The sequence below is a fragment of the Prionailurus bengalensis genome, chromosome D1 (assembly GCF_016509475.1).
Source record: "Prionailurus bengalensis isolate Pbe53 chromosome D1, Fcat_Pben_1.1_paternal_pri, whole genome shotgun sequence".
In the NCBI taxonomy this organism is placed as follows: Eukaryota; Metazoa; Chordata; class Mammalia; order Carnivora; family Felidae; genus Prionailurus; species Prionailurus bengalensis.
In genome coordinates, this window is record NC_057346.1 from 6,320,488 (window position 1) to 6,346,036 (window position 25,549).

Sequence of the window (25,549 nt, forward strand, 5' to 3'; positions counted from 1 at the left end):
ACAAAGTTACACCCAAGTCCTGACTGTAAAGCAACTGAGGGGAACAAAGAGTATTTTGCTGCCGTCATTAGGTAAATAAAGGCTCCCAATTAGCAAAAAATACTGTAAATTGGTTTAAGTCATTCACATTTGATTAGTATCTCCGTCCACTGATTCATTTAGTGAGCACATACTGCTAATAATTCCAGTACTGTACCACATTTTTAATTCTTACTTTCTCTTTATTACAATTGTAATAAAGTACGAATCGCTATCCCATAGTACAGAGCAGGGCAAGAAGGCTTCGCAAGGTGAAGTACCTCATCCAGGGGCACACAGGTATTTGAACGAGGCCCGCCTGACCTCAAAGCTGTTTCTCATCGTTTCTGCAGAGTCCTCATGTTTGCCTGTGGTGAGGCATTGTGGGGGATATGACAGAAAACACGAGGTGGCCTCTGCTCTAAAGGAACCTACCACTTGCTAGGGAGAATGTGCTAGGCCCATGGACACAGAAGTCACAAGTAAGGAGGACTGTGATCGCCGACACGCATGCATGTTACTGTATACATATGTACATAAATATGCACGCACGCATATGACGTGCACACACAAGCACACACACATGTGCACCTACACATACACATTTTTAAATTATTTTGTTCCCTGCGCTAAAACAAAACAGCAACAACAAACTGTTTCCACACCCTTGTTGAAATATGTTAGCCTGAAAGGTGTTCTAGGCAGTTTCCTGTGGGTGAGATTTTCAAGGCCACCCCTTGGGCCACTTCACTTTCATGAAGCTCGTCATCCAGAGCATGAGGCCAGGGACACTCAGTGTCAGTTTGAATTTCACTTCCTTAACTCTTGTATGTTTGTCTTTTGTTCCGAAGTGGGGGGGGGTGGGGGGGGGTGGGGGGGGGCACCCTCATGTTCCCCGTTGTTTTTGCCTCCTTATTAGGATGATCAGGTCAGCAGGGGTGGGCTTTCCCCATCCAGTCTCAGAGGAAGGTACTTTCTCTCCTTTGCCTCTCTAACTAACACTCTGGGCGATTTCTTGGAGAGGACTGTCACACTGTTCTTGTTTTTATGGTCATTTTCCTTACCAGACTGGAAGTTCTTTGTGGACAGGGATGGCATGTGATTTGCAGTGAAACTAAGCTCTTGACTCACATTCCCTTCTTCCCCCTGCCACGCCCTGTCCTGTCCTTCACAGCCTGTCTTCTCGTTTTGTATCTGGAAACTACCTTTCAGTGACCATCTGTCATTTTTCCCCCCACCGATTCATTTCCAATCTCTTTCCTGAAACTACTCTAGGTCTTTAACTCAACAGAAATTAATTTATTCATAATACTGAGAACATCCTCTACCCTGCTCCTGACGGTTACTACACATTTTTAAAAATTCTCTTACGCAGTGAATCCATAACAGTAACAGGCCCACTCCTTCTCCCCTCTAGAACATTTTGAGGCCTATTATGGATGATGACTTTCTTGTATTTATAGATTTACTTTTCATTCTCTTTAAAATATTTTTATCTACAATAAAAGTTTGTATTTGAGATTATGTTTAAATAGTCTTTTTAGTTTCTTTTTAAAGATGCTTTTTAAATGTCAAAGTATAATGTGTTTGTTGATTGCCTTATAAATAAGTCAATGTAAGTATTCTCCAAACAGAAAAACAAAAAATCTGAATCTTAAAAATAAGTTTTATAAAAAAAAATAAATAAGTTTTATAAAATGTATGTATTTAAGCATCAAATTTTTATGGAGTAGTGAGTCATCAATAAATCAAGATAAGCCCATGCCTCCTTTTCTTTGAAATGAAAAAAGGATAAGCCATTATTTATTGTCTTCATTTTTTTAAATATTTAATTTATTTTTGAGACAGACAGAGTCAGAGCATGAGCGGGGCAGGGGCAGAGAGAGAGGGAGACACAGAATCCGAAGCAGGCTCCAGGCTCCCAGCCAGCAGCACAGAGCCCGACACAGGGCTCGAACTCACAAACCGCGAGATCATGACCTGAGCAGAAATCGGCCGCTTAATCGACTGAGCCACCCAGGCGCCCCAGTATTGTTTTAGTTATCCCTCCGTCCGCTCTTGGTCTCTACGCACTCAGATAAAATTTCCCTGGAAAGTAAAAACAGTGCCCTTTGCTGTAGCAATAGAATTTGAAATAGTGCCAATCCATGATAAGTTTATACCCACTACTTTTCAAAGGCAGTGTTATCTCTTCAGATAAATAATGATGGAAAAGACCAGGGGACCCACCTGCCAGACGGAGCACTGGGTCTCACCGCCGTTCAAGGCGGGGAATTATTCTTGTTCTTCTAAGGGCCCACAAATAGTTTCTTTGTGATTTACTATTACCAGTCCACGCATCAAGTCTACTCCAGTTTCTCTTGCTACTAGGAAGCTCATTGTAGAGAGAGGCCCATTTACTAGGCCAAACCTCTATTGACAAGTTAATTCCCAATTGATTGCCAGTAGCCCTAGTTAGGAACCTCAATAGAATATTTTTTTCTAAAATTTTTTTTTTAATGTTTATTTATTTTTGAAACAGAGAGAGACAGAGCATGAACAGGGGAAGGTCAGAGAGAGGGAGACACAGAATCTGAAACAGGCTCCAGGTTCTGAGCTGTCAGCACAGAGCCCGACGCGGGGCTTGAACTCACGAACTATGAGATCATGACCTGAGCTGAAGTCGGACGCTTAACCGACTGAGCCACCCAGGCGCCCCTTTGCTAAAATTTTTCAAACATCGTTTTAGAAAATGAATGAAATGTTGGAAACATTGAGCGGTTTGTTGTTCTCTACGGCCATTCAGATGAAAAGTGTTTTGTTTAGGCAACTATGGTTTGAATCAAGAACTGTGATTATTTTATGTGTCCTTCCTCACCAGTAGTGTACTTCTTATTTATTACAGGATTTCTTCAAGCAAGAATTAACTTTCACTAGCAAACTCATTGAAACTGTTCAAAATAAGCCACTTTTCTCTTATTATTCCAAAAGAAGACGTCAGTCACAAACTTAAGATGATGGCGTAGTGTTGCACCACAGGTACCCACACCCCCTCAGCCCGCAGGCCGGGGCTACGTAGTTCTAGGCGATTCTCCTGCTTCAACGGTCCCATCCCTGCTGAGTAGATTCCTCTAACAAAGCACCACAAGACAGGAGCTCTCTTTTATCTGGTGTTAGAGATATGATCCATTTTGAATAACTTACTTTGGATGGCTATTCTGGTTCAAGCTAGGGAATGAATGTGAAATAATAAAAGCGACCCTAATTGGCTTGTGGAAAAACACCGCTGTGACCTCAACCATAAACTTCACTCTAGAGCATACCAATAAATGGTTGTAATAGAAACTATTGGAAATGAAACGTGTAAGTAGTTCTTATTATTAAATCAGCTTTTCCCAGTGCTTGTGCAACGCATTGATGTTAGTTAGGAAGCCACAGTAAGTCCTTCTGGAACACTCTCAAAATGCTGTCATTAAAAAAAGAAACAACGGGATCAAACACAAAAACTGCTGTCTATGCATGTGGCTATTAAAACAGAGGCTAGTTTTAATCTGGATTTTCTTCCAGTAGTCTTGAGAATTTTGTGGCTGTTCCTACAAAAGGTAGTGGATCCTTTCAGTAGTAAGTTGAGAATCTTCCATCACAAGTAAGAAAACAAAGTCTAGCGTTATGAAGAAAAAAAGCGAAAGACTCCCCTACCTAAAGTTAAGCTTCTCATTTTGATGATTTAGGCCAGGAGGGGAAAAAAACAAGCAGAATTATAAAGCCCCTGAATATAGAGTTCGGATGGTGGAGAGGGTGTGGCTGTAATTCTCATTCAAAGAGTAGGAACAGAACTTCCTTTTTTTTCTCCTAAACCAGCCACTGGTGGACTTAAAAAGCATTGAAAGATCCATTTCTTGACTTTTTCCTTTTCAGGGTAGACATGCCAAATGAACTTACGAACATTCTCCCAAAATATTTAATTATGTTTATTCTCCCTGGACCGTCAGGAGTTTTTGCATAAACTTTACGATTTAGGGACTTCAACAGGTCCAAACGTTCCAAAAGTGAGCCCCTGACAACAGCTGATGGTGAAGAACAGTCATCCTATGGAAGCTTTGCTGATCTGGTCCTTTCTTGCAGAAACAAGTTAGATGTGGTGTCTGTCATCAAAACGAGGCTTCCAAAGTAAAAGGCACCACTGGCCTTTCCATCTCTGAAATCTCTGCCTTAGGTTTATGATCTAATTACAAAATAAATTATATCTGTCAAAATACTGTTTGATCTAATGATCTGGCTTGAAAAAATATACAGTATGTAGATAGCAGAGCAAGAAAATATACAGTGCTAGCACAGCAAGCTGGCCTTTTAATGAAATACTTGTGGGTGTCTGGGCCCATTAGGAAAAGAGCTAAAGTATATTCTTAATAAATAATTATCAGGACTCCTGGCCTAGAAATTACAAACAGGTAAAGAAGCAGTGTATAAATTTCACTCCGTGATGGAAGTGGGCATTTCTCTTTCACAACCTGTGACACTGGTTGTGTGGCTGCGTGAGAGGGATGTGACAGACCCCAGAGAGTGCCGAGCCCTGAGACATGAGGCAGCATCGCCAGCCTGTCGCTGGAGATCTCCGACTACGACGGGTCTCCCTGTCTTTGACAGTGTGAGCCTCAGGGGAGCTGGAAACAGAGAAGATCAGAGCAAACAGAACATGATGTCTTTTCTCTCCTTTTATGTAAGACTGTCTTAATGCAAAACCGTTCCCCAGGCGTTTTCTTCTCATGGGCAAGGAGGCAGCGGGAGAAATCACAGATGGGCTAGATGCCACTGTCCACGTGGACACCTCCTGCCCCTCAGAGGACACGGCTAGGCCTCAAGCCACGTCTCTGTATGGATCTGATGGAGACGTTGTATGAGGGAAACTTTCTAGTTTAATTTGAGCTATAAAATGGTCTGGTGCCTCGTACCCTAAGCAGAGTAAATACAAAGGTACCCCTGACTGATCAGAGCCCTTTGTCCCCAAGAACCTGACTGTCACGGAGTCCTGGCTCGCGGACTACGAGGCTTCATCTGAGGAGCCGGCCCATGTGCTGTAAGCAAGCTCCCTGGGCCCCAGAAGGACCGGTCACGGGAAGCTTTTATCCTCGACATCGTCACAGGAATAAAGCCGACCAGTAACAGCAATACCAGCTGGCCCATCACCAGCTAACAAAGATATGCTCAATCCTCTCTGCTGGCATAGCTATCTAGTAGTTGGAAAACAGAATTTTTTTTTTTCCGAGAGAAAGCTCAAGTTTCATAAAATTTCTCATGCATCTAATTAAGATGTTCCACTAAATTTATATTTAGGTTACCTTTTTTTTTTTTAATCATAATAGATCTTAGGATGTATGTGACTAAAACAGCTGAATTTCAGACTTTAAAAGGTAGTAAATCCATTTTTTATCTTTCAGCAGAAGCTAACTGACTTCACATAGAAATCTTATATACACTCTTGTAATGGCTTTTGGTGATCATTTATACATTTTAATTGTTATAGCCTTTTTTATTAAACAAAATAAAATGTACTTATACAAAAAATGAAAATATACTTAGTGAAAATTGAAAGTAAAAAGTACTCATAATTCCTTTACCCATTAATACCACTGTTAACATCTGAATGTATCCAGTGTCTTTTTCTCCTTGTTCAGACATCACCATTAGATTTTTTTTTTAACAGTTTCCATTTTTTTTTGACTTTTTAAAGTTTATTTATTTGAGAGAGAGCAAAAGCAGGAGAGGGGCAGAGAGAAGGAGAGACAGAATCCCAAGCAGGCTTGGGATCAACACAGAGCCCAGTAATACAGGGCTAGAACTCCCAAACCAGGAGATCATGACCTGAGCCGAGATCAAGAGTCAGACACTTAACTGACCGAGCCACCCAGGTACCCCAGCATTAGAGTTTTCTAAAACATAAAGTCGATCATTTCATGTATGTCTCTTCCTAATTTTTCCTATTTGTAAGCATATCATGACATTTTCTCACGTTATTTGATATCCTAGAACATAATTCCATTACCTACAAAGGATTCCATTGTTTTGTCTTATTGTAGCAGTTTGGTTACTTACTGTTTCCTCCACTCCCTATGCATTTATATGATACACATTCCAAGCCCTTGTACACATTAGCCTAGTAGAATTTTTATTTTTAACACAGGCTGTTCAAGACATTAGAGCCAGAGCAATTAAGCAAAGGAACACAATCAAGGTGACGGTTCATATTCACGGATGGATCACATCACTAAGGCTACTAGTTAACAACTCTCATTCACCTGCGTGACCCCGGATCACCTTGGGGTAGGGCTGGAGGGAATCAGTGAACATTTGAGAAAAAGAAACATCTTTTAGAAATGACACTGACAGGAAGTTCTATAAATAATTCTGCCTCCTAGGAATGCGTGGTATGCAGACGTAGATTGAATATAAGTTCCTGGACGAGAAGTCCTCTTTACCTCTGTAGCTTGAGTCATGTTGAGACTCTAAACAGTGTCATGAAGTAGGAGACATTCACATATTAAAAATAAAATAAGGGACACCTGGGTGGCTCAGCTGGTTAAACGTCCAGCTTCATCTCAGGTCATGATCTCGTGGTTCGTGAGTTCGAGCCCCACATGAGGCTCTGTGGTGACAGCTCAGAGCCTGAGCCTGCTTCGGATTCTGTCTCCCTCTCTCTCTGCCCCTACACTATTCACACTCTGTCTCACTCTCACTCTCTGTGTCAAAAAATAAACATTTAAAAAAGTTAAAAATAAAAGTCAGCATAAAACACAAGTCCACATGTGCCAGAGATGTAAGGACACGATTGGTGACCAGATACTTCCTGGTTTGTTGAGGAATTACTGGGCTGCTCTAAGGCAAACTTTGTTTAACGGGAGCCAAGAACAAGCTGGTCAAGAGGTGGAGTCAGGGGAAGGTTTAAATCAGAGAAGGTTGACGAACTGAAGGTCACCCTACTTGCTCAATGAACTTGCCTTCTGACAAGCGCGAGAAGCGGCAGCAGAGAAGACAGGTGGCACACAACCGAGTCCTCAAGGGGGACAACGGCGCCTAATGGAAAGCAGACAGGCGGGGGGAAAGAATGAGAGAGAGGGAAGAGTCAAAGCAGGCACTAAGGAGGGGCCGCACATGGAGCAGGGCCAGCTGAGGGGCTGTCTACAGCGGCAGGAGGCGAGTTCAGCCATGGCTCGTTCTTCCCCGTGGCTACGGGAGAGGCAACTCCAAAACACAGACGTACTGTTTACATGGTACTGATTCATTTTCATGAGGTTTTTAGGCAAAGGTAAGAAAAGAAAGGATTCTTGGCTGTGTGTCCCCCTCGGTGTTTGGAATATCAAATTCAACCAGAATACAGGGCCTTCTCGAGTTGCCTGCAGTCATAGTTAGTGCATCCTCACAGACCGTGGGCTTCCCTCCCAAAAATGGGTTTTGTAGCTGTGCCAAGTAAAATAACACGGGAGCAGGGAAACGAATATGATTGCAAACCCAGAAGTCTAATGGTTGATTTTTTTTCTGGGCTTTTCCTGCTGGTGGTGGCCGCTTTCCATTCTCTTCCAGAGTTCTATTGGAAGGGTGCTGTCTTTTGTCTTTGACAGAATGTTGTTCCAGGTGTGCCTGTATTTTTACTGTAAATTTTTGTGGCGCTGCCTAAAATTTGTAATGAGGAAGCTGACTGGAAGATGTGAACTGCAACGGATCTGTTACAGTACCAAGCCTGGGGCTTCTAGAACCATGAAAATCGGTAAGTATGAAACAAAGAAGTGAGCAGAATGTAAGCTTGATGGGATTGTGGGTGCAGCACGTTATATTTGTGTATGGTAATTTCTTCTGATAGGGAGAGAGAGACGGAGAGCGCACACACATGCACAGGGGAGGGGCAGAGGGAGAGGGAGAGGGAGAGAATCCCAAGCAGGCTCCGTGCCCAGCACAGAGCTCGTTATGGGGCTCACTCTCATGACCATGAGACGATGACCTGAGCCAAAATCAAGGGTTAGACACTTAAGTGACTGAGCCACCCAGGTACCCCTGTTTTTAGTAATTTTAAGCCCCTTGTAAATGTCATTTTTTCATGGCTTTTTTATTGTCACTTCTACAGAAACATCACTGAGGGATTCAAAAAGTAAGGTAAGTGAAACCGTTTCTGTATTTTTCGACAACTTTTCACTTGGAGGCTTACCTCCATCATCAAAAAGTAAACGTTTTAACAAACAAATATATACCAATGGCAATGCAAACTGAGAAAAAAGATTGGTTTGCTCATTACAAGCCATTATACTCTTGATGACACGAGAGCAGCCACTGAGTGTGAATTTCTAGGCAGATTTATGACGCAGTTGTTGAATTCGTCCTCTTTTTTAAAAAGTTTATTTTTTGAGAGAGAGGTAGGGTGAGCGTGAGCAGGGGAGAGGCAAAGCAAGAGGGAGAGAGAGAATCCCAAGCAGGCTCCACACCATCAGCACAGAGCCTGATGTGGGGCTTGAACTCATGAAACATGAGATCATGACTGAGCCGAAATCAAGAGTCGGAATGTTAACTGAGCAACCCAGATGCCCCAAATCACTTAATTTTATACTCAAAATTTCCAAAGAAAATCAGAGAAGCCACTATGCTAGCTATCACAGCATACAGTTAAGCATCCACATAAAAGAGAAAAATCTGGTTTTTTTTTTTAAAGATTCTTAAATATTATTACTTAATTTGATATCCTTAAGACTATGTGCTTCACTCACTCATAGGCATACTGCCCATTAACAATGGAAACCATATACACTGGGTCAGAAAAATAAGCTATAATGTTTCAATATAAAGATCTTGAAAAAAAATTAAATAGGACAAAAAACTTATGTATTTCTGTTTTATGTTAATTATCTTAATCAGGAAAATTGCACTCCCCCTATTGTGAAAATGTCTGATTTTCTAGAATTCAAACACTAAATCAATTTTTGCTTTTAGCTTAGTTCTAGCTTAGTCTTATTTAGAAGTTCTAAGCAAATACTTGAAGCCCCCCATCTAAAGAGACCCCGCTTAAGCCACTGATGCTCGTGACAAGGGAACTGACTGAAATGTGTTTTCCAGCTGCTGCAGACTTCCGTGAGTGTTCACCCTGATGCTATTGAAAAAACTATAGAAGACATCATGGAACTGAAAAAAATTAACCCCGACATAAATCCACAGTAAGAATGTATTTATGATGTAAACACAGAGCGCAGGGCATGCACTGAGTACTTCTGTAGAGCTGAGCTCGCTGGCATGCTCTGCCTCTCTGTGCCCCACCCCCACAATCATCTGCAATGTTTTTGACTTTCAGATGAAAAATAAGGGGGAAAAGGTGCCTTTTTCATATTTGTAAACAGCAGCAACTCTGTACTTTTGTCATGATTCATGCGTAGGCTTCTGAGATGCCATGAATGTGAGAAATCTGATGGATGCCCTACTATCAGAAGATGAAATCGGGGGAGCCCATTTAGCAGCAGTCGCTCCGCGCGATGCCTATTTTCAATGAACAGTAAATGTTCACCTTGTAAATGTGCCTGAGTGGATCTGCTCCATCAAAAATATTCCTCCAGTTTATGACAGGCTGATAATGTTGGCGACGGGTCTTAATGCTTGTCAAGGAGACTGGCGTGTGTGGGAGGGATAGATGGTTTTTATATGAAGCCTTTAGAACTTTGTGATTTAGTCATCTTATCTTGGAAATATTAAAATGCATTTGGCATCGTACGTGATGTTTAAAATTAGCTTTATATTTTCCATCGGGTACAGGAGTTTCTCAGTGAAATTTTGGGCTAAGGATGTTGGGTAGAATAAGTTCCGGTGCAGGTATATTTAGAGACAGTTTAGGTAGGTAACAATCAACCTGTCTTTCGGATGGGATAGGCGGGAACTTCGCACGTTATCGCTGAGAAAGGCTTTTAATTGCTAAAGACGGGGAGCTGTGGTTGAAGGGAATGTCAGAGTGCGCTCTGTATAGGTCTGTCTCTTGGAGGGATTCTGGGGACTAATGGGGGCTCATCACAAAATTCCATCTCCACATGGTCTCCAGAGCATCCTTCCGCAGACACTTCAGCTAATTGGGTGTCTGTTCCTTATTCAGTCATGAAGGGTGATTTAATTATACGGCAAATGTCTTTTTGAAACCTCTGACACATATTTTATTTCTTTGGGAAGGTAATAAGAAGGCAATTCATTATTACACGAAGTTGAACCAAAAATTTAAGAGTGCGGTTGGGCATGAGGGATATGAGACTCACAATCATATTTGGAGACTGGGTTAGATTTAACAGCAGATCTTCTCTGTCTCTTCTGTGAAAGTTAGGTTTCATTCAAGAAGCATTTCCTTGCCCTCTATTCTTGTGATTTCCTTTAAGGGGGGAAGAACCCTGATAAGCGGTAGCATGTGTGTTTACATCTCAGTATGGGCTTCACTGCTTTTTTCTACACTGACATGACAAAATGTGATTTTTAGGAATTCAATTTCTGGAAAAAATCAGGAAACAGAAAAGGCTGAGGGAAATATTTTCTAATCTGTCAAGCCATTACTTCTTTAAACCGCACGTCTTTTTTTGGTTTTAATTCCAGGGTAGTTAACATCCAATGTCCTATCAGTTTCAGGTGTACATTTTTTCGGTTGGTCTCATTTTTTCCCTTTGTTTGGTTTCTTAAATTCCATATACGAGTGAAACCATATGGTACTTGTCTTTCTCTGACTTTTTTAAAAGTTTGCTTGTTTATTTTGAGAGAGAGAAAGCAGGGGAGGAGCAGAGAAAGAGGGAGTCCCGAGAAGGCTCCACACTTTTAGCGCAGAGCCTGACATGGGCTCAATCCCATGAACTCTGGGATCATGACCCAAGCTGAGATCAAGAGTCAGACGCTTAACCGACTGAGCCACCCAGGCGCCCCTCTCTGACTGACTTATTTCACTTAGCGTTATACTCTGTAGATGCATCCAGGTTGTTGCAAGTGGCAAGATCTCATCCCTTTTATGGCTGAGTAATACTCCACTGTCCGGATACCACATGTTCTTTATCCCTTCATCTGCAGGTGGACCCTTGGGCTGCTTCTGTAATTTTTTTTTTAATTTTTTATTTTTTTTTAGCGTTTAATTATTTTTGAGACAGACAGAGACAGAGCATGAACGGGGGAGGGTCAGAGAGAGAGGGAGACACAGAATCTGAAGCAGGCTCCAGGCTCCGAGCTGTCAGCACAGAGCCCGATGTGGGGCTTGAACTCACAGACCGCGAGATCATGACCTGGGCCAAAGTCGGCCGCTTAACCAACTGAGCCACCCAGGTGCCCTGCTTCTGTAATTTTAACCACATTTGGTTTTAATTACATTTTTTTTTTTCAAGTTGAAAAATGACCACAGTAAACATGGAATCGGCTCCTCTTGCTCCATCCCGTTTTACTTCCCTCGCCCTCTTCCTCCAAATTAACTCTCCTCCCAGGCCTACGCCGATTCTCAAGGTGACCAGTGCCACTGTGCCCTTTTCCTAAATTTAAATCTGATTCGGTTTTCTTGGTGCTGTGGTAACGAATAATTATAATGGCCATTTCACTGAACATTCAGTTTTATTTAAGTTTCGCATTTGGGTTATCTGACCCTGCACTCTAAGTATGGAATAGGTATGCCACCCTAAGATGTGAAATTCTCTGTGGCTCCCAGTGTTAAACAGTCTTTGAGCCACAAAAGTGAATGACCGTAAAGAAACTTACCAGGAATGTATAAATGTGAAACCCTACCTTTAGATTTAAAAACGCCATCAAACAAGCATGGGAGAATAATTTGCACGACAGTAGTTTATGTGAACAAGGATCTTGGTGACTATTTAGCCACCTGTTGGATAAATCTGTTCTGTGACTACTTAAGGAGACGGTGTTTCACCTGCTGTGTTGTGATCACAGAAAGTAGCTAGTGATCCTCTGTGTATCACACTTGCCGGACTGTTTTCTGTCTGGGTGATATGTTTTAAGAGGGCCGTTATTCAAACAGTATCCATTCAGAGAAGACTGTGCAAGATGGTAAAACATGTGAAAACCGTGTCCAATGAGAGGGAACTGAAGGAATAGGGCACTTTTTTTTTAGCACTGAAGATCAGGCTACAAGGGAGAATCGCTGTCTTAAACAGTCGTGGCAGGGGAAAGCTGGAAATTAATTTCCTCGGAGAACAAACTTTGAACCACCTGGTAATAAGGAAGGCACATTTTGTTTCAGCGTGAGAAAAAGGCTTCAGACAAAGAGCGAGTCAGAATGGAGTGGGAAGTTTTGTAGTCAGCTTTTCCTCTTGGCTTTGCCTCATCTGCCAGGGATGCTCCCAAGAAGAAGCGCTTTTGTCGTTTTGTGTTGTTGTTGTGAATTTTCTTACCACTGAGGGCTGACACTCTCTCACACACATGTAAGGTGCTTCTGATTACAGCCGCCTGGTGGGGGGCAGGGCTAATGGGTCCCTACGAACTCATGATCACTTATATTTTCTACATCTTACTTTAAATCACCTGCAAAAAGAACTCCCTTGTTTTTTAAACCATATTGTTGCAACTTGGCTTAAGAAATGGCCGGAATGAGACGAAACTTTTAGCCAAGTTCTTCAGCTGTCCATCCATGTGGAGCTTTGGTAAGAAACTGTGCTTCTACTCAAGTAAGAAGTGGTTATGAGACCAGCACAGGAAATGTTACATTCCTTTATTTTTCTAAATAAACTAAGTATGGCTCTATGTTGAAAGAAAAAAAAGAAAAAGAGAAAGAAAGAAAGGAAAGGAAAGGAAAAGAAAAAAGAAAAGAAGAGAAAAGAAAAGAAAAGAAAAGAAAAGAAAAGAAAAGAAAAAGGAAGGGAGGAAGGAAGGAAGGAAGGAAGGAAGGAAGGAAGGAAGGAGAGAGAGAAGGAAAGAAAAAACTGGGCTTCAATTAAATATATCCCGTGTGACTGAGGGTTGATGGAGGGAGGTGGGTGGGGGATGGGCTAGATGGGTGATGGGCACTGAGGAGGACACTTGTTATGATGAGCACCAGGTGTTGAATATAAGGGATGAGTCACTGGATTCTACTCCTGAAACCAATGCTGCACTGTATGCTAACTAAAATTTAAACAAAAATGTGAAGAAAATAACTAAATGAATAAATACATCCCATGTGAAAATTTCCTCCATTTTATATTATGAAAAGTCCTATTATGCACACAACCAGTGAACAAATGCTAAAATATCTGTTTTGTTTTCCCTCACGTGTGTTTCTTCTGTTTTTGAACACCTTAGGCTGGGGATCTCTCTTCAGGCTTGCCTCCTGCAAATTGTTGGCTACAGAAACCTTATTGCAGATGTGGAAAAACTGCGCAGAGAACCGTATGATTCTGATAACCCCCAACATGAAGAAATGCTGTTGAAGGTGAGACCTCGAACGTATTTCAGTCCTTCACTTAGGTCAGCTGATGTCCACCAAGCACCTGCCAAGTGCTAGACGCTGCTCAGACGGGGAGGGTACAAAGATGACTAAGACATGGGCACCGTGCCTGGTTGGTAAAGCCTACTTTTCTTGCTGGTTCAGACGTGGGAGGTAAATTCTTCCCGAGAAAACTCATGGGAGAAGTTAAATGTAAAGTCCTTTTTTTTTTTTTTTTTTTTTTTTTGGTAATCTGAGAGCATCACAGGTGATTTCTCTGAGCTCTTGTGTCTGGCTCACGTTTAGGCTGTTTAGCTGTACTGAAAGCCAGGAGGAGAAATAGCACTTGTCCAAGAGTGACCTGGGATTTCCATTTATGACTTTTAATAGACATCAAAGAAGATGAAGTTGGTTTCTGCTTTGGCAATAGCCCTCCTGGGAAATTACCTAAGATCTTATTGCTGATTATTTATTCATGTAGCTCGGAGAGTATTAGAAGAGGAGGTTAAGGTTTATACCTGGTTTATTAAAACTGTTAGAAGAACAATATACAGGGGCGCCTGGGTGGCTCAGTCGGTTAAGCGTCCGACTTCGGCTCAGGTCACGATCTCACTGTCCGTGAGTTCGAGCCCCGCATCAGGCTCTGGGCTGACTGCTCAGAGCCTGGAGCCTGTTTCAGATTCTGTGTCTCCCTCTCTCTGACCCTCCCCTGTTCATGCTCTGTCTCTCTCTGTCTCAAAAACAAATAAATGTTAAAAAAAAAATTAAAAAAAAAAAAGAACAATATACAGTTCTGGCTGCCCAAGTAAAAACTTAAAAATCTCATATGATCTGACGGTGCGTGATGAAATACCAATAAAACTTGACCTCAACAGTGAATCTGGAGCTTAAGAAATTAAGACCAACCTTCAGAACTATTCATCTAAAATATTTTCTCAATTCACTTCTGAAAACAGATGCTTTTTAAGATGGAGTGCTTCCTTGTCTTTGCTAGGATACAAAAAGACACTAACAAAATTGGAAGAAAACATTTGGTTAGCTGCCTTAACTTTATTTTATTGAAAAGTGTCACTAGGAGCTGTAATTTTAAGAATGTATCCTGCCGTGTTTTTGTGTATATAAATACGTAAGCAGATGACTCACTGGTCTCTGCTGATTTGTGCTGTATCTGATGTGAATCCCTAAAGCTAAAAGAAGCTTCATTCTTTGCAGTAGTTTTCGTCTTCCATTTCTGCTCTGCTTAAATTTACCTAACCTACTGGGCTAAATAAACTTCATTTCCTTTTATTGCCTTTTTCATTCTATGTTCCGATCGAAGTAGTCAAGTTCAATTAAAATGACTTCAAGGTGAGAAACAAGAGGTGAATGAAAGAGAAACAAGACGGTGGAATTAACAGAGTGGCCACAAGCAGCTGAAGGCTTCCTTAGAGTGCCGTGATGCCTTCAGATTCAGACATTTGGGTGCCTGCGGTGCTCTGTGGTTAGCCGATCCGTTGTGTGTGTGCCTGCTATGCTGTCTTAGCCGATCTGCAGCGTGTGTGTGCTGGCACATAGCAGGTTTTCAACAAATACAGGTGAATGCATGAATCACTGTGGTTCACTGGATACTAAAAGTCAAGAACTTTTATGACGTACCTTTCATCTCTGGTCATGATTTGATTCTGTATGTGTTATTTTTTATTGTCACAGCTGTAAGAGGTAAGCAAGGTGATGGTTTATAACTTTGCAGCTGAGCAGACTACAAGCATATCAGTCCAGACTCTGATCCACACAGCCAGTAAGTTACAAAACCAGGAATGTCCACTATTGTGCCAGGCACTTTGAGGAAAGGCATCTTTTTTACGCTTAAGTGGCTTGCAAGCGAACTTGGGACACACTATGCATCTACAAAAAGTCACTAAACCCTATCCAGACAGATCCCTCAAAATATCTCTTAAGTGTTTTCCATGCCCACCAGCTTATTCTAGCATCATCTCCAGCTTGGGTTGTTATAATAGCCTTTTAATTCTGCCACTAAGTGTTAGCTTCCTCCCCTCCGTCTTCTAAAATACTGCTGGAGGGATTGTCTAGTCATGTGATTCCCTAGGTTAAAAACTTCAGCTTCCCTGTGTCTGCCAGAATAAAGCCCATGCTTCTTAACGTGGCATTCTGGGCCCTTTCCAATCTATTTCCCCAAGCTGTATCTCCTGTATCCCCCACACTCAGTCATTCAGCTGACCCAGAACAGGCCATGCCATCCCATACACCCAGGCATTTGCTCATGCGGTTCCCTCTATTACCTATTCTCACCACAAAAGCCAGCTCTTTTTAGAAATCCTTATTCGTTCAATTTTGAAATCTTCTCCAGTCTCCCCAGGAACACCTCGGAGTGGGATCTTTATTCTCTTCTTCGGTTTATTCACATTCCAAGTATGATAATAAAAACAGTAATCATAAAACATTCAGTGAATGTTTAGCACATGTTAACCTTTACAGTAAATGTTTTACAACATCATTTCATTTGATGGTCACAATAACCTCGTGGTGAGATACTGCCATTATCCCCATTTTCAGATGAGGAAAATGAGGCTGGGCAGTTAAGTACTGCGCAAGCTCACGTGGTAAGGAAGGGCTCCACGCTGCCTCTCAACGGAGAACCCATGTCTTCTTCCCATTTGTATTTCCAGAGGCTGGCCCATGGTTTGTGTTTAACTACCTGCCACTGGCGTCTTTATCTTTAAAATGGACAATAATCCCCTTGTTACCTACTCCATAAAACTTTTAGGGCAAGAGTCAGCAAACTAAAGCCTGTGGGCCAAATGTGGCTGCCACCCTTCTTTGTAAATAAAGTTTTGTTGGAACATGTCCACTCATTGATGTATGTATGGTCTGTGGCTGCTTCTGTACGACAACGGCAAAGTGAAGTAATTGGAGAGTGACCATATGGCCACCAAAGCCTAAAATATTTAATATCTGGCCCTTTACAGACAAAGTATGCCAACCTCTGATTTAGAAGCTCTGGTAATATATTAGCCATATTGTTTAAGTGCTCTGACTTATAAATGTGGGAGACCATCATCAGTGCTTATACTCAGAGTCTTAAAGTATAAAAAAATTCTGGATTTTAGGATCATTTAAACATTGGCTGAGATGAAAATGAAAAACATCACCTTATGTTCACACAGCACTGTCCATATGAGCTATTCAAATGGACACTTCTATTAAACATTTGCTAAACCACATAAATAATAAAGGGAAAATTTTATGTGGATTCATGTACCTAACAGAAAAAAATATAGCCTAGAATTGAAAGATCCTCTCTTGTTGGGAAGAGATAATCCCATGGTGGCCTTGGTGAGAAGCGGCTTCTCCTCGAATGAATGGACAGACAAACGGCCTTGTCCTTGCTCTTCTTTTTTTTAAGTGTCTAGAGACAGAGAGAGAGAGAGAGAGAGAGAGAGAGAGAGAGAGAGAGAGAGAATCCAAGCTGTCAGTGCAGAGCCCAATGCAGGGCTCAACCTCATGAACCGTGAGATCATGACCTGAGCTGAAATCAAGAGTTGTATGCTTAACAAACTGAGCCATGAGCACCCCTGCCTTGCTGTTCTGCAGCAGACCTAAGTAAGACAAGGAAAAAGTGCTGAAACAAGCTTGTGTCAAAGGCTCAGTGCAAAGAGAACAGAGTTAAGCAGAGCCAGGGCCGTGACAGAGGACGGTGTGACTCAGAGTGCAGCTTCCACACCCTCTCTGTCTCTTGTCTCCGGCCCTGGCAAGTGGCTTTGTAGTAACTCCACTCCCAACAGCACAGTTTAGATGGCTGAGTTCCTCAGAGCACCCCTCATCAGAGGCCCACTGCCTTCATTCAGATTTCTGGTCAGCTCCTGACATGCCAGAAATGACCTCATCCTTCAGGGCCACCCTGCCTCCTACCCTTACTTTTTCAGAGAATAGCCTGTCTATCGGAAGAGAATCCAGTAGCTCAAGTATTCTCACAGGAAATATACCCATGGTAGCACTTTATATAAGTACTTAAGCATAATCGACTTTTCATTTTCTGAGAAAGTGACTCTTATTAAAGCAGATAGGATTAAGAACATAATTAAGAACACTTTTTAGCCATTAGTCCAATCTGTCATGATACATAAAATTATTAAAGTAGAATTTCTTTTTTTTTTTTTTAATTTTCTTAACATTTACTTATTTTTGAGACAGAGAGAGACAGAGCATGAACGGGGGAGGGTCAGAGAGAGAGGGAGACACAGAATCTGAAACAGGCTCCAGGCTCTGAGCTGTCAGCACAGAGCCCGATGCGGGGCTCAAACTCACGGACCGTGAGATTGTGACCTGAGCCAAAGTCGGACGCTTAACCGACTGAGCCACTCAGGCACCCCGGAATTTCTTTTTTAAGCATTTTATTATTCAAACTTCTTACTCCCCTAAACTAAGTATTGCCCCAATGAATGAGGTTTATAACCTACCTATAGAAATGAAATGTTTGCTTTTGCCATTTCACTCTACTCAGTGAAACCAGAGATTTTTAAACTGTGTAGGGCCCTGAGATTACTTCAAATTATTAGTCAAATGAATGTGATGAGCTTTACAAACTGTTTCCCTTTGTTCTTGCGTTTTTCATTGTGATAGCAATCAAATCAGTTCCTAGAGGAAAAAGAGACCTTTTCTCTCATTTTTTAATACTCTTTTGTTGAACTCAAACATTTTCTGTCTTGATGAATGCAAAGCACTGGCAAATTCTCATCTGGCTGTTATAAGACGATTTCTTATGCTCATGTTTGCTACTTTGCTTTCAAGGGTGATAGATATACTTTCTTTCCTCTGAAATTTTTCTCTCAACCTTTATTTATTTTTTATATGTTTATTTATTGGCGGGGAGGGGGGCAGAGAGTGAGAGAAAGAGAGAAAATCCCCAGCAGCCCCCAGGCTCAGCACCAAGCCCAACACGGGGCTGGATCTCACAAACCTTGAGATCATGACCTGAGCCAAAATCAAGAGTCAGACACTTAACCCACTGAGCCGCCCAGGAGCCCCTCTCATAGTTCAGACTGCATCCATCCGTTGTGCTACTAACATAATGTATCCCTTGAATTCTATCTTTTTTGGTTAGTGTTTCCCTTCATTGAATATTACGTTCTATACTGTGTCAGACACGTGACAACTTACTATAAAGGAAGCTGCTTGTGTATTACTGTTCTCTATAGGATTTAAAATCCACATAACACAGAGAAAACAATTTCGAAGTTGAATTATGGAGGTGCCTGGGTGGCTCAGTCAGTTGAGTGTCCGACTTCAGCTCAGACCATGTCAGATCAGCTGTCCGCCTGTCGGTGCAGAGCCCAGTTTGCATCCTCTGTCACCCTCTTTCCATGCCCCTCCCCCGCTCGTGCTCTCTCAAAGAATAAAAAACATTTTTAAAAAGTTATGTCTGAAATACTAATATGAAAATTTTACATTTGTATTTGTCCCTGTCATAATAAAGATAAAATATAAAGTATTATTAATAGTCTAAAAGTAAATTTGCCTATATGCCCATCTCTATGTGTTTGAGCTAATAGTGTGAGCATTATGTATTTATACGGCTGTAGGTCTCTTTCTCAAGTAATAGTATGTGCTAAATCTATCTTTCTATAGAAAACCTAGAAAAATAGAACCAGTTTAAGAAGAGCATAATGTTGGGGCGCCTGGGTGGCGCAGTCGGTTAAGCGTCCGACTTCAGCCAGGTCACGATCTCGCGGTCCGTGAGTTCGAGCCCCGCGTCGGGCTCTGGGCTGATGGCTCAGAGCCTGGAGCCTGTTTCCGATTCTGTGTCTCCCTCTCCCTCTGCCCCTCCCCCGTTCATGCTCTGTCTCTCTCTGTCCCAAAAATAAATAAACGTTGAAAAAAAAATTTAAAAAAAAAAAAAAAAAAAAAAAAAAAAAAGAAGAGCATAATGTTTAAAGTTTGTATTTGTCAATTAATATATAACTGGAATCAAAATTCCCTTTGGTAACTCTGAAAAATGGTCATATATTTTGAGGTTTGTTCGCAAACATGACTGATCTTCCTTCATCCAGTAGATGACTCTTAGATGTCATCTACTTAGTAGATGACTTACTGTCCCCTCTGTTATAGGTGAGAAATGAAACTCAAGTCAGCCCACTTTTCTTTTGGTTAATAATGCTACAAAAAATTTTGCTATAGAGTTAGATAGCAATTTTCTGATAATTTAAATAATACATGGCCTCAAATTTTTCCCTTTTTGCCCTTTACCTTCATTCTCTTAAATATTTTTGAGGACCTTTTGTGGGAGATTATATAGTTCTATTTTTTATTAGAAATTAAGGGGCGCCTGGGTGGCGCAGTCGGTTAAGCGTCCGACTTCAGCCAGGTCATGATCTCGCGGTCCGTGGGTTCGAGCCCCGCGTCGGGCTCTGGGCTGATGGCTCGGAGCCTGGAGCCTGTTTCCGATTCTGTGTCTCCCTCTCTCTCTGCCCCTCCCCCGTTCATGCTCTGTCTCTCTCTGTCCGAAAAATAAATAAACGTTGAAAAAAAAGGAAAAAAAAAAAAGAAATTAAATCAGAGGGGTGTCTGGGTCGCTCAGTCGGTTAAGTGTCTGACTTCAGCTCAGGTCATGATCTCGCAGTTCGTGAGTTTGAGCCCCGCGTCGGGCTCTGTGCCGACAGCTCGGAGCCTGGAGCCTCCTTCGGGTTCTGTGTCTCCCTCTCACTCTGCCCCTCCCCCACTCATGCTTTCTCTGAAAAATGAATACACTTTAAAAAAAAAAAGAAATTAAATCAGAAAGATGGAAAACGCTAAAATATAGACGGACACATTCCATAACTACCAGGGTAATGACATCATCACATGTCATGTAGCCTCTGGAAAATTCCACTATATACTCATAGGAGAGGGAAAAGGCAAATAACCTCTTAGTTTTATTATGACATGGTCTTTACTTCCCAGACGCCTTCAGAAGGTCTTGGAGTCCCTCCCAGGGGCCTTCAGACCACTTTGAGAACTCCTGCCACAGGTAACTGAAATACGGTGAAACCTTTAACTATACCATATTTGCATACATTCAGCTTTGTAAAGTTCCTTCTTCAGATACCGAGTACAAAATCTGAGCCAATGGGAAAGAGGATTTGTGTTTGTATCAACAGGCTAATTTTCTGTCTTGTCTTCCAGTTATGGAAATTCTTGAAGCCTAATACTCCACTGGAATCTCGGATTTCTAAGCAATGGTGTGAAATTGGCTTCCAAGGTGATGATCCTAAAACAGATTTTCGAGGAATGGGACTTCTGGGCCTATACAATTTGCAGTAAGTAAATGGAGAAGGGTCAAGTATTAAAAAGTGATGTTGGGGCACCTGGGTGGCTCAGTCGGTTGAGCGTCCGACTTCGGCTCAGGTCATGATCTCCCAGTCCGTGAGTTCGAGCCCCGCGTCGGGCTCTGTGCTGACAGCTCAGAGCCTGGAGCCTGTTTCAGATTCTGTGTCTCCCTCTCCCTCTCTGCCCCTCCCCCACTCATGCCCTGTCTCTCTCTCTCTCTCTCTCTCTCTCTGTCAAAAATAAACAAACATTAAAAAAAAAATTTAGAAAGTGATGTTGTGGTCACGTGCAAGTGATAAAGTTATTAGTTCCAAAAGCCACCACACAGAAAACTCCAAGAAAACACTCACGTCCTCAGATAACTCAGGTTCCTAAACGTCGAAGAGGTGCTTCCATCTTCCTTTTCTTTGGCAGACTCTATTGTGTTTTATAAGTGGATCTCAAATGTTTTTATTTTTAATTTTCTTTTACGAAAAGCTGAAGTATGTCCAAAACCACACGAAGACTCGAGAACCCCTTGCGCTGCCCACGTGCAGTAAGTATCAGGGTCTGAAATACCCACGATGCTCATTCTTTTGGCAGAAGCATAGTAACGAAAATGCTGTACCGTCTGCCACTTCACCCTCATATTTCAACAGGCAGCTCTAAAAAAACCCGTATTCACCTTATATTAACAATGACTCCTTGGTGTCATCTGTACCCAGTCCGTATTTCCCAGCTCTCTCAAAAAAGCCAAAAATGTCTTTTTATGGCTGTTTTCTCCTAATCTGGTTCCATACGAGATCCATACACATCACACTTACTTACTATGTGTCTCCCCATGTGCCTTTTCCTTTTGCCCCTCCCCGGGGTCACGAACTCGCGCAAGATTCCAGGTCAGCCATCCTCTAAAATGTCCCACGGTCTGGATTTTCTGTTTGCACCGGTACCCATGGCCTGTATTTCCTGAAAACTGGAGGTATCTGGAAAGGCCTGTGCTGAGTTGGATCAGAGGAATCACAGCCTGATGTCTCCATTGTAAAAGTCCCCCCCATCAGCCCTTTATCTGAGCATCTCATCTTTCACTGATAGTCACTGGACCAGTTAATTAACTGTGTAAAAAGTGCTTTTCCAGTCCTGTGATTCTTCCCACAGTTGTTGGCTGGAATTCTGTAAAGACTCAGTTTCCTTCATCAACTATGGTTATTTAGTTTCTCTAAAATAGAGGCAAGACAGATGCTCAATTTTTCTATTTAACTGACAATGTTCAGAGTGAGGAAGGAGTTGGTGCCCTAATTCCCTTGTTAGTGATCAAAAAAAATTTTTTTTGCTTTGGTTTTTAAGTATCATTTTTAATTCCTGGTTCTTATATGTTTATTATAATTCAAATAATAGTGCTCATCATTTTTTCATGTTTAAATTAAGTCATATGTAGTCATTATTTTTCAAGCCAAAGGGAGTCCTTTTAAGTTGGCTCTCTGTCCTTTGCTAGCATCCTATTAGTGAGGATAGGAATGTATTTTTAAAAGAAACTAAGCCTGAGGTGCCTGGGTGGCTCAGTTGGGTAAGTATCTGACTCCAGCTCAGGTCATGATCTCGCAGTTGTGAGTTCGAGCCCCGCGTCAGTCTCTGTGCTGATGGCTCAGAGCCCGGAGCTGCTTCGGATTCTGTGTCTCCCTCTCTCTCTGCCCCTCCCCCACTCACACTCTCTCTGTCTCTCAAAAATAAATAACCATTAAAAGTTTTTTAAATAAATAAATAAAATTAAACACCTCTGTAAGATGAGCCACCATAAGCAAACTGAAAAGACGAGCCAAGGCCGACACTCACACAAGTGACAGAGGATCACGATCTGTACGGTTACTTAGTTGTCTGAAGACATCTTTACATATGCTGGACCAAAAAACAGGAAACGTAGATGGCCAACAAAAGTATGAAAAAAGGCTCAATTTCATTAATAATGAAACTATGTATCAAAACTGCTGACTGTGGTTTGAACTTTTCTGAGAGAAAATTCAAGAGCTTGTTTTAGGCTTCCGATTTATGTGGGAAATACGTACACGTGAAATTAAACGACATATGCTAGCATTTTTTTCTGTTACTGCCATTATGAAGTACTTTCTGTGATGCGTCTTAGAAGGTATGTCACTTGGTGTATTTTTAGGAAATTTCATTGCCCTTTGCCCCCAGGGTGGAATTTTGCTTTTAGCACCAGGAGATATTGTCCATCCATCCAGAATTCAAATACCCCGTGACTATCCTCCAAGAAGAATGCACTTGAAACACATGGTCTCTCACCTCCTGTATTCTCTTCCTCTCTCGGCCCCTTGGCCGTCGCAGCCCCTCCGCGTGTCCCTCCCTTCAGGCCACTTCTGCCTTCCGAGGAGCTTCATTCCGCCCCCCTTGTCCATGACCCTTCTTACTACAAATATCCTTTGCTCCCTGGAGAAAGGCAATGATCGTAACTCAAATTTCAAACCTACCAGATACATTCCTAAATCTAAGTGGGTTTTACAACTACCCTACTGTACTGTCATTATATTTGGGAAATTCTGTTATGAAAAGCTGTCTCTTCTCTGGAAGAGCTGAAGCAAGTGGTAAACTCGGAGTGCAGCACGTCCCCACACTGGATTAAAACGAGTGCATCAGGCAGGAACAGAGCTGTGGTTTTCTTTCCCTCCAACCGCAGGTATTTTGCGGAAAGGGACGCCGCGGCAGCCCAGCAGGTCCTCTCGGACTCTCTTCATCCAAAATGCAGGTAATTGCTGAAAATCAAAGCTGGACGGGGCTTACGGATTAGGCAGAAGGAACTTCTCTTTCACGGATAGGTCGGTGAGATTGTCAGGAGCGTCACCCCACCGGAAGTGAGGCTTCAAGCTCTTTCAAAATGAGCCCTCTGGACAAATACTGAATAGGAGGGTTAAACCTGCAGGTACTCAATCCCTCCTGGGGTTCAGGAGGGAAAGTGGCACCGTGCGAGTGAGATAAGTATTTAAAGGACTGATAACAGTGCTGGTGCCCAGAGGATTAAAGAGGCGGGCGTGGAAGAAGGAGAGAGAGGAGTCTGGAAGCAGTATTTCAGAGACCAGGGAGCATGATGGGGGAACAGAGGGGAGAGTGGGAGTCATGAAGTCAGGGGCCCAGTGAGAAAATCTAGAATGCTGAGGCTTTTTTAGTTTTCTTGGTAAAAATCTAGAGTCTAAATATTTTACATTTTCATTTACTTTCCTAAACTTTTTTTCTTTAACTGATTACATGAAGGGATATCACTAAAGAGGAAACAAGGTATTTTTTGTTTGCTTTTGTGTTTTGTTGCTTTTATTTCATTTTAGAATAAGTATTAGTAAGAATTTTTAAAGCAGTACAAATTCATGAAAAATTTTTCAAAAAAAAAAAACATTTCCCAACTTTTTATCTAATATACTTCATTATACGTGGGTTGAAGGAAAACTATGGTAGACAAACCCAACAGAAAATTTCAAACAGCCCTCTATAGCCATGGCTCTATCTGGTTGCAGAAGCATGTCAAACACTCTGCCTCAGGGCTGAACACACCTCCACACGTGCTCCGACCTCATATCCTCCCCAGAGAGGGACATTTTATGTGGGAGTTTTGTTGCATAGAGCAATTCTGCTCTTCGAGTAATCTATTTCTAATTTCGTTATTAAATATTTAAGTCTTATAAACAGTAGTTATTATATACATTTACTGTATGTAAGCAGTTCTGAAATTTTGCAGCCATGTGTTTGTATCACTTCTTTCTCCTCAGCATGCCAAGTTGCTTGTTAGTGTTCATATTTAATAAATAAATGCAAAATTTTATCAGACCGTTCTCAAAAATTCAAAAACAGGTTGACTTTGCCCCCACCACCTTACTATTATACTTATTCTAGCTTCATTTGCCTCAGGTTCATTAAATAACACTATACTTTCTGGTTTATATTTATAATCTTTTTATAAATTACATTTTCATTTTTTTTACCTTTTACTTACTTTGAGAAAAACAGTAAAATCACTTAGCTCTTTCCTGATATATCACAGGGTTAAAATCAAGCTATTTTAATTTTTTAACTATATTTTCTGAATTGCATATTTCTGTAATGTATAGACCCTGAACTCCATCTAATTAAAATTGTCTGGGGAGTCTGCATATAGACTCAGGTATTCCCCAAAGACCATCAGCAAAAAACACATGAATCCTCCATGGTCTTTGGGAAGTGACAAGAAGCTTAAAATATTTTTGGATTAATCATTAAAAGGTGATGAATTTTATCTGTGAGACATTCTCAAAGAAAGACTTTATATAGTTTTATCTCTTGTGTCAGCCAGCAGAGAGGATGTATTTGAGAGTTTGTGTGAATACTCTTATTTAAGAAGAGACGTGTGTGTGTGTGTGTGTGTGTGTGTGTGTGTATACATGTACATAAAGCTACCGTGCTTTTGTCCCTTAAGCTATCATAAAATTGAGGAGATGATGTTCAAATATTAATCAATTCAAATTGGTGGTAAATGTCAGTAAACACAAAACACAATGTTTGGGAAATGCTACTATCCTTCATCAGTGTCAAAAATAGGTATATAATGACGACTTGTGATAGCTATGTAGGTTGTGCGAGGCCCTGAATCTATTAGGCATTCAGCAGCAGTATCTATTAAGGAAAGCTCTCTCCCGTCTATCCTTCAGCAAGCATTGCACATCGTTATCATTGCCCTTGTAAACCTCCATCTATTGAGTCCCACAGTAGCTTGAGGGATATAAGTAGATTCAAGTTTACAAGGAGAATTTTGACTGTTTGATTATTTGTTGTTGTGTGTTTCTTGAAGAAAGGGATTCATTCCGTTTGGGCCAGGGTATCCTCAGTAATCACTTAAGTGGA

The 25,549-nt window shown here is 41.6% G+C and overlaps 1 protein-coding gene across 4 annotated transcripts in view; it reads left to right on the forward strand.

Annotated features, from left to right (window-relative positions):
* ELMOD1 (ELMO domain containing 1) overlaps window positions 1–25,549 on the forward strand; it is a 65,446-nt gene that overhangs the window by 27,981 nt on the left and 11,916 nt on the right. The window contains exons 3-9 of one of the 4 annotated variants that reach the window (XM_043579239.1): window positions 7,614–7,759; window positions 8,114–8,142; window positions 9,094–9,191; window positions 13,267–13,396; window positions 20,549–20,682; window positions 23,361–23,429; window positions 23,933–23,956. In XM_043579239.1, coding sequence (XP_043435174.1) covers window positions 7,614–7,759; window positions 8,114–8,142; window positions 9,094–9,191; window positions 13,267–13,396; window positions 20,549–20,682; window positions 23,361–23,429; window positions 23,933–23,956 — 630 coding nt within the window. Of the gene's footprint in view, window positions 1–7,575; window positions 7,760–8,113; window positions 8,143–9,093; window positions 9,192–13,266; window positions 13,397–20,548; window positions 20,683–23,360; window positions 23,430–23,932; window positions 23,957–25,549 lie in introns of all 4 variants that reach the window. The other 3 variants (XM_043579237.1, XM_043579240.1, XM_043579238.1) reach the window with 3 other exon arrangements.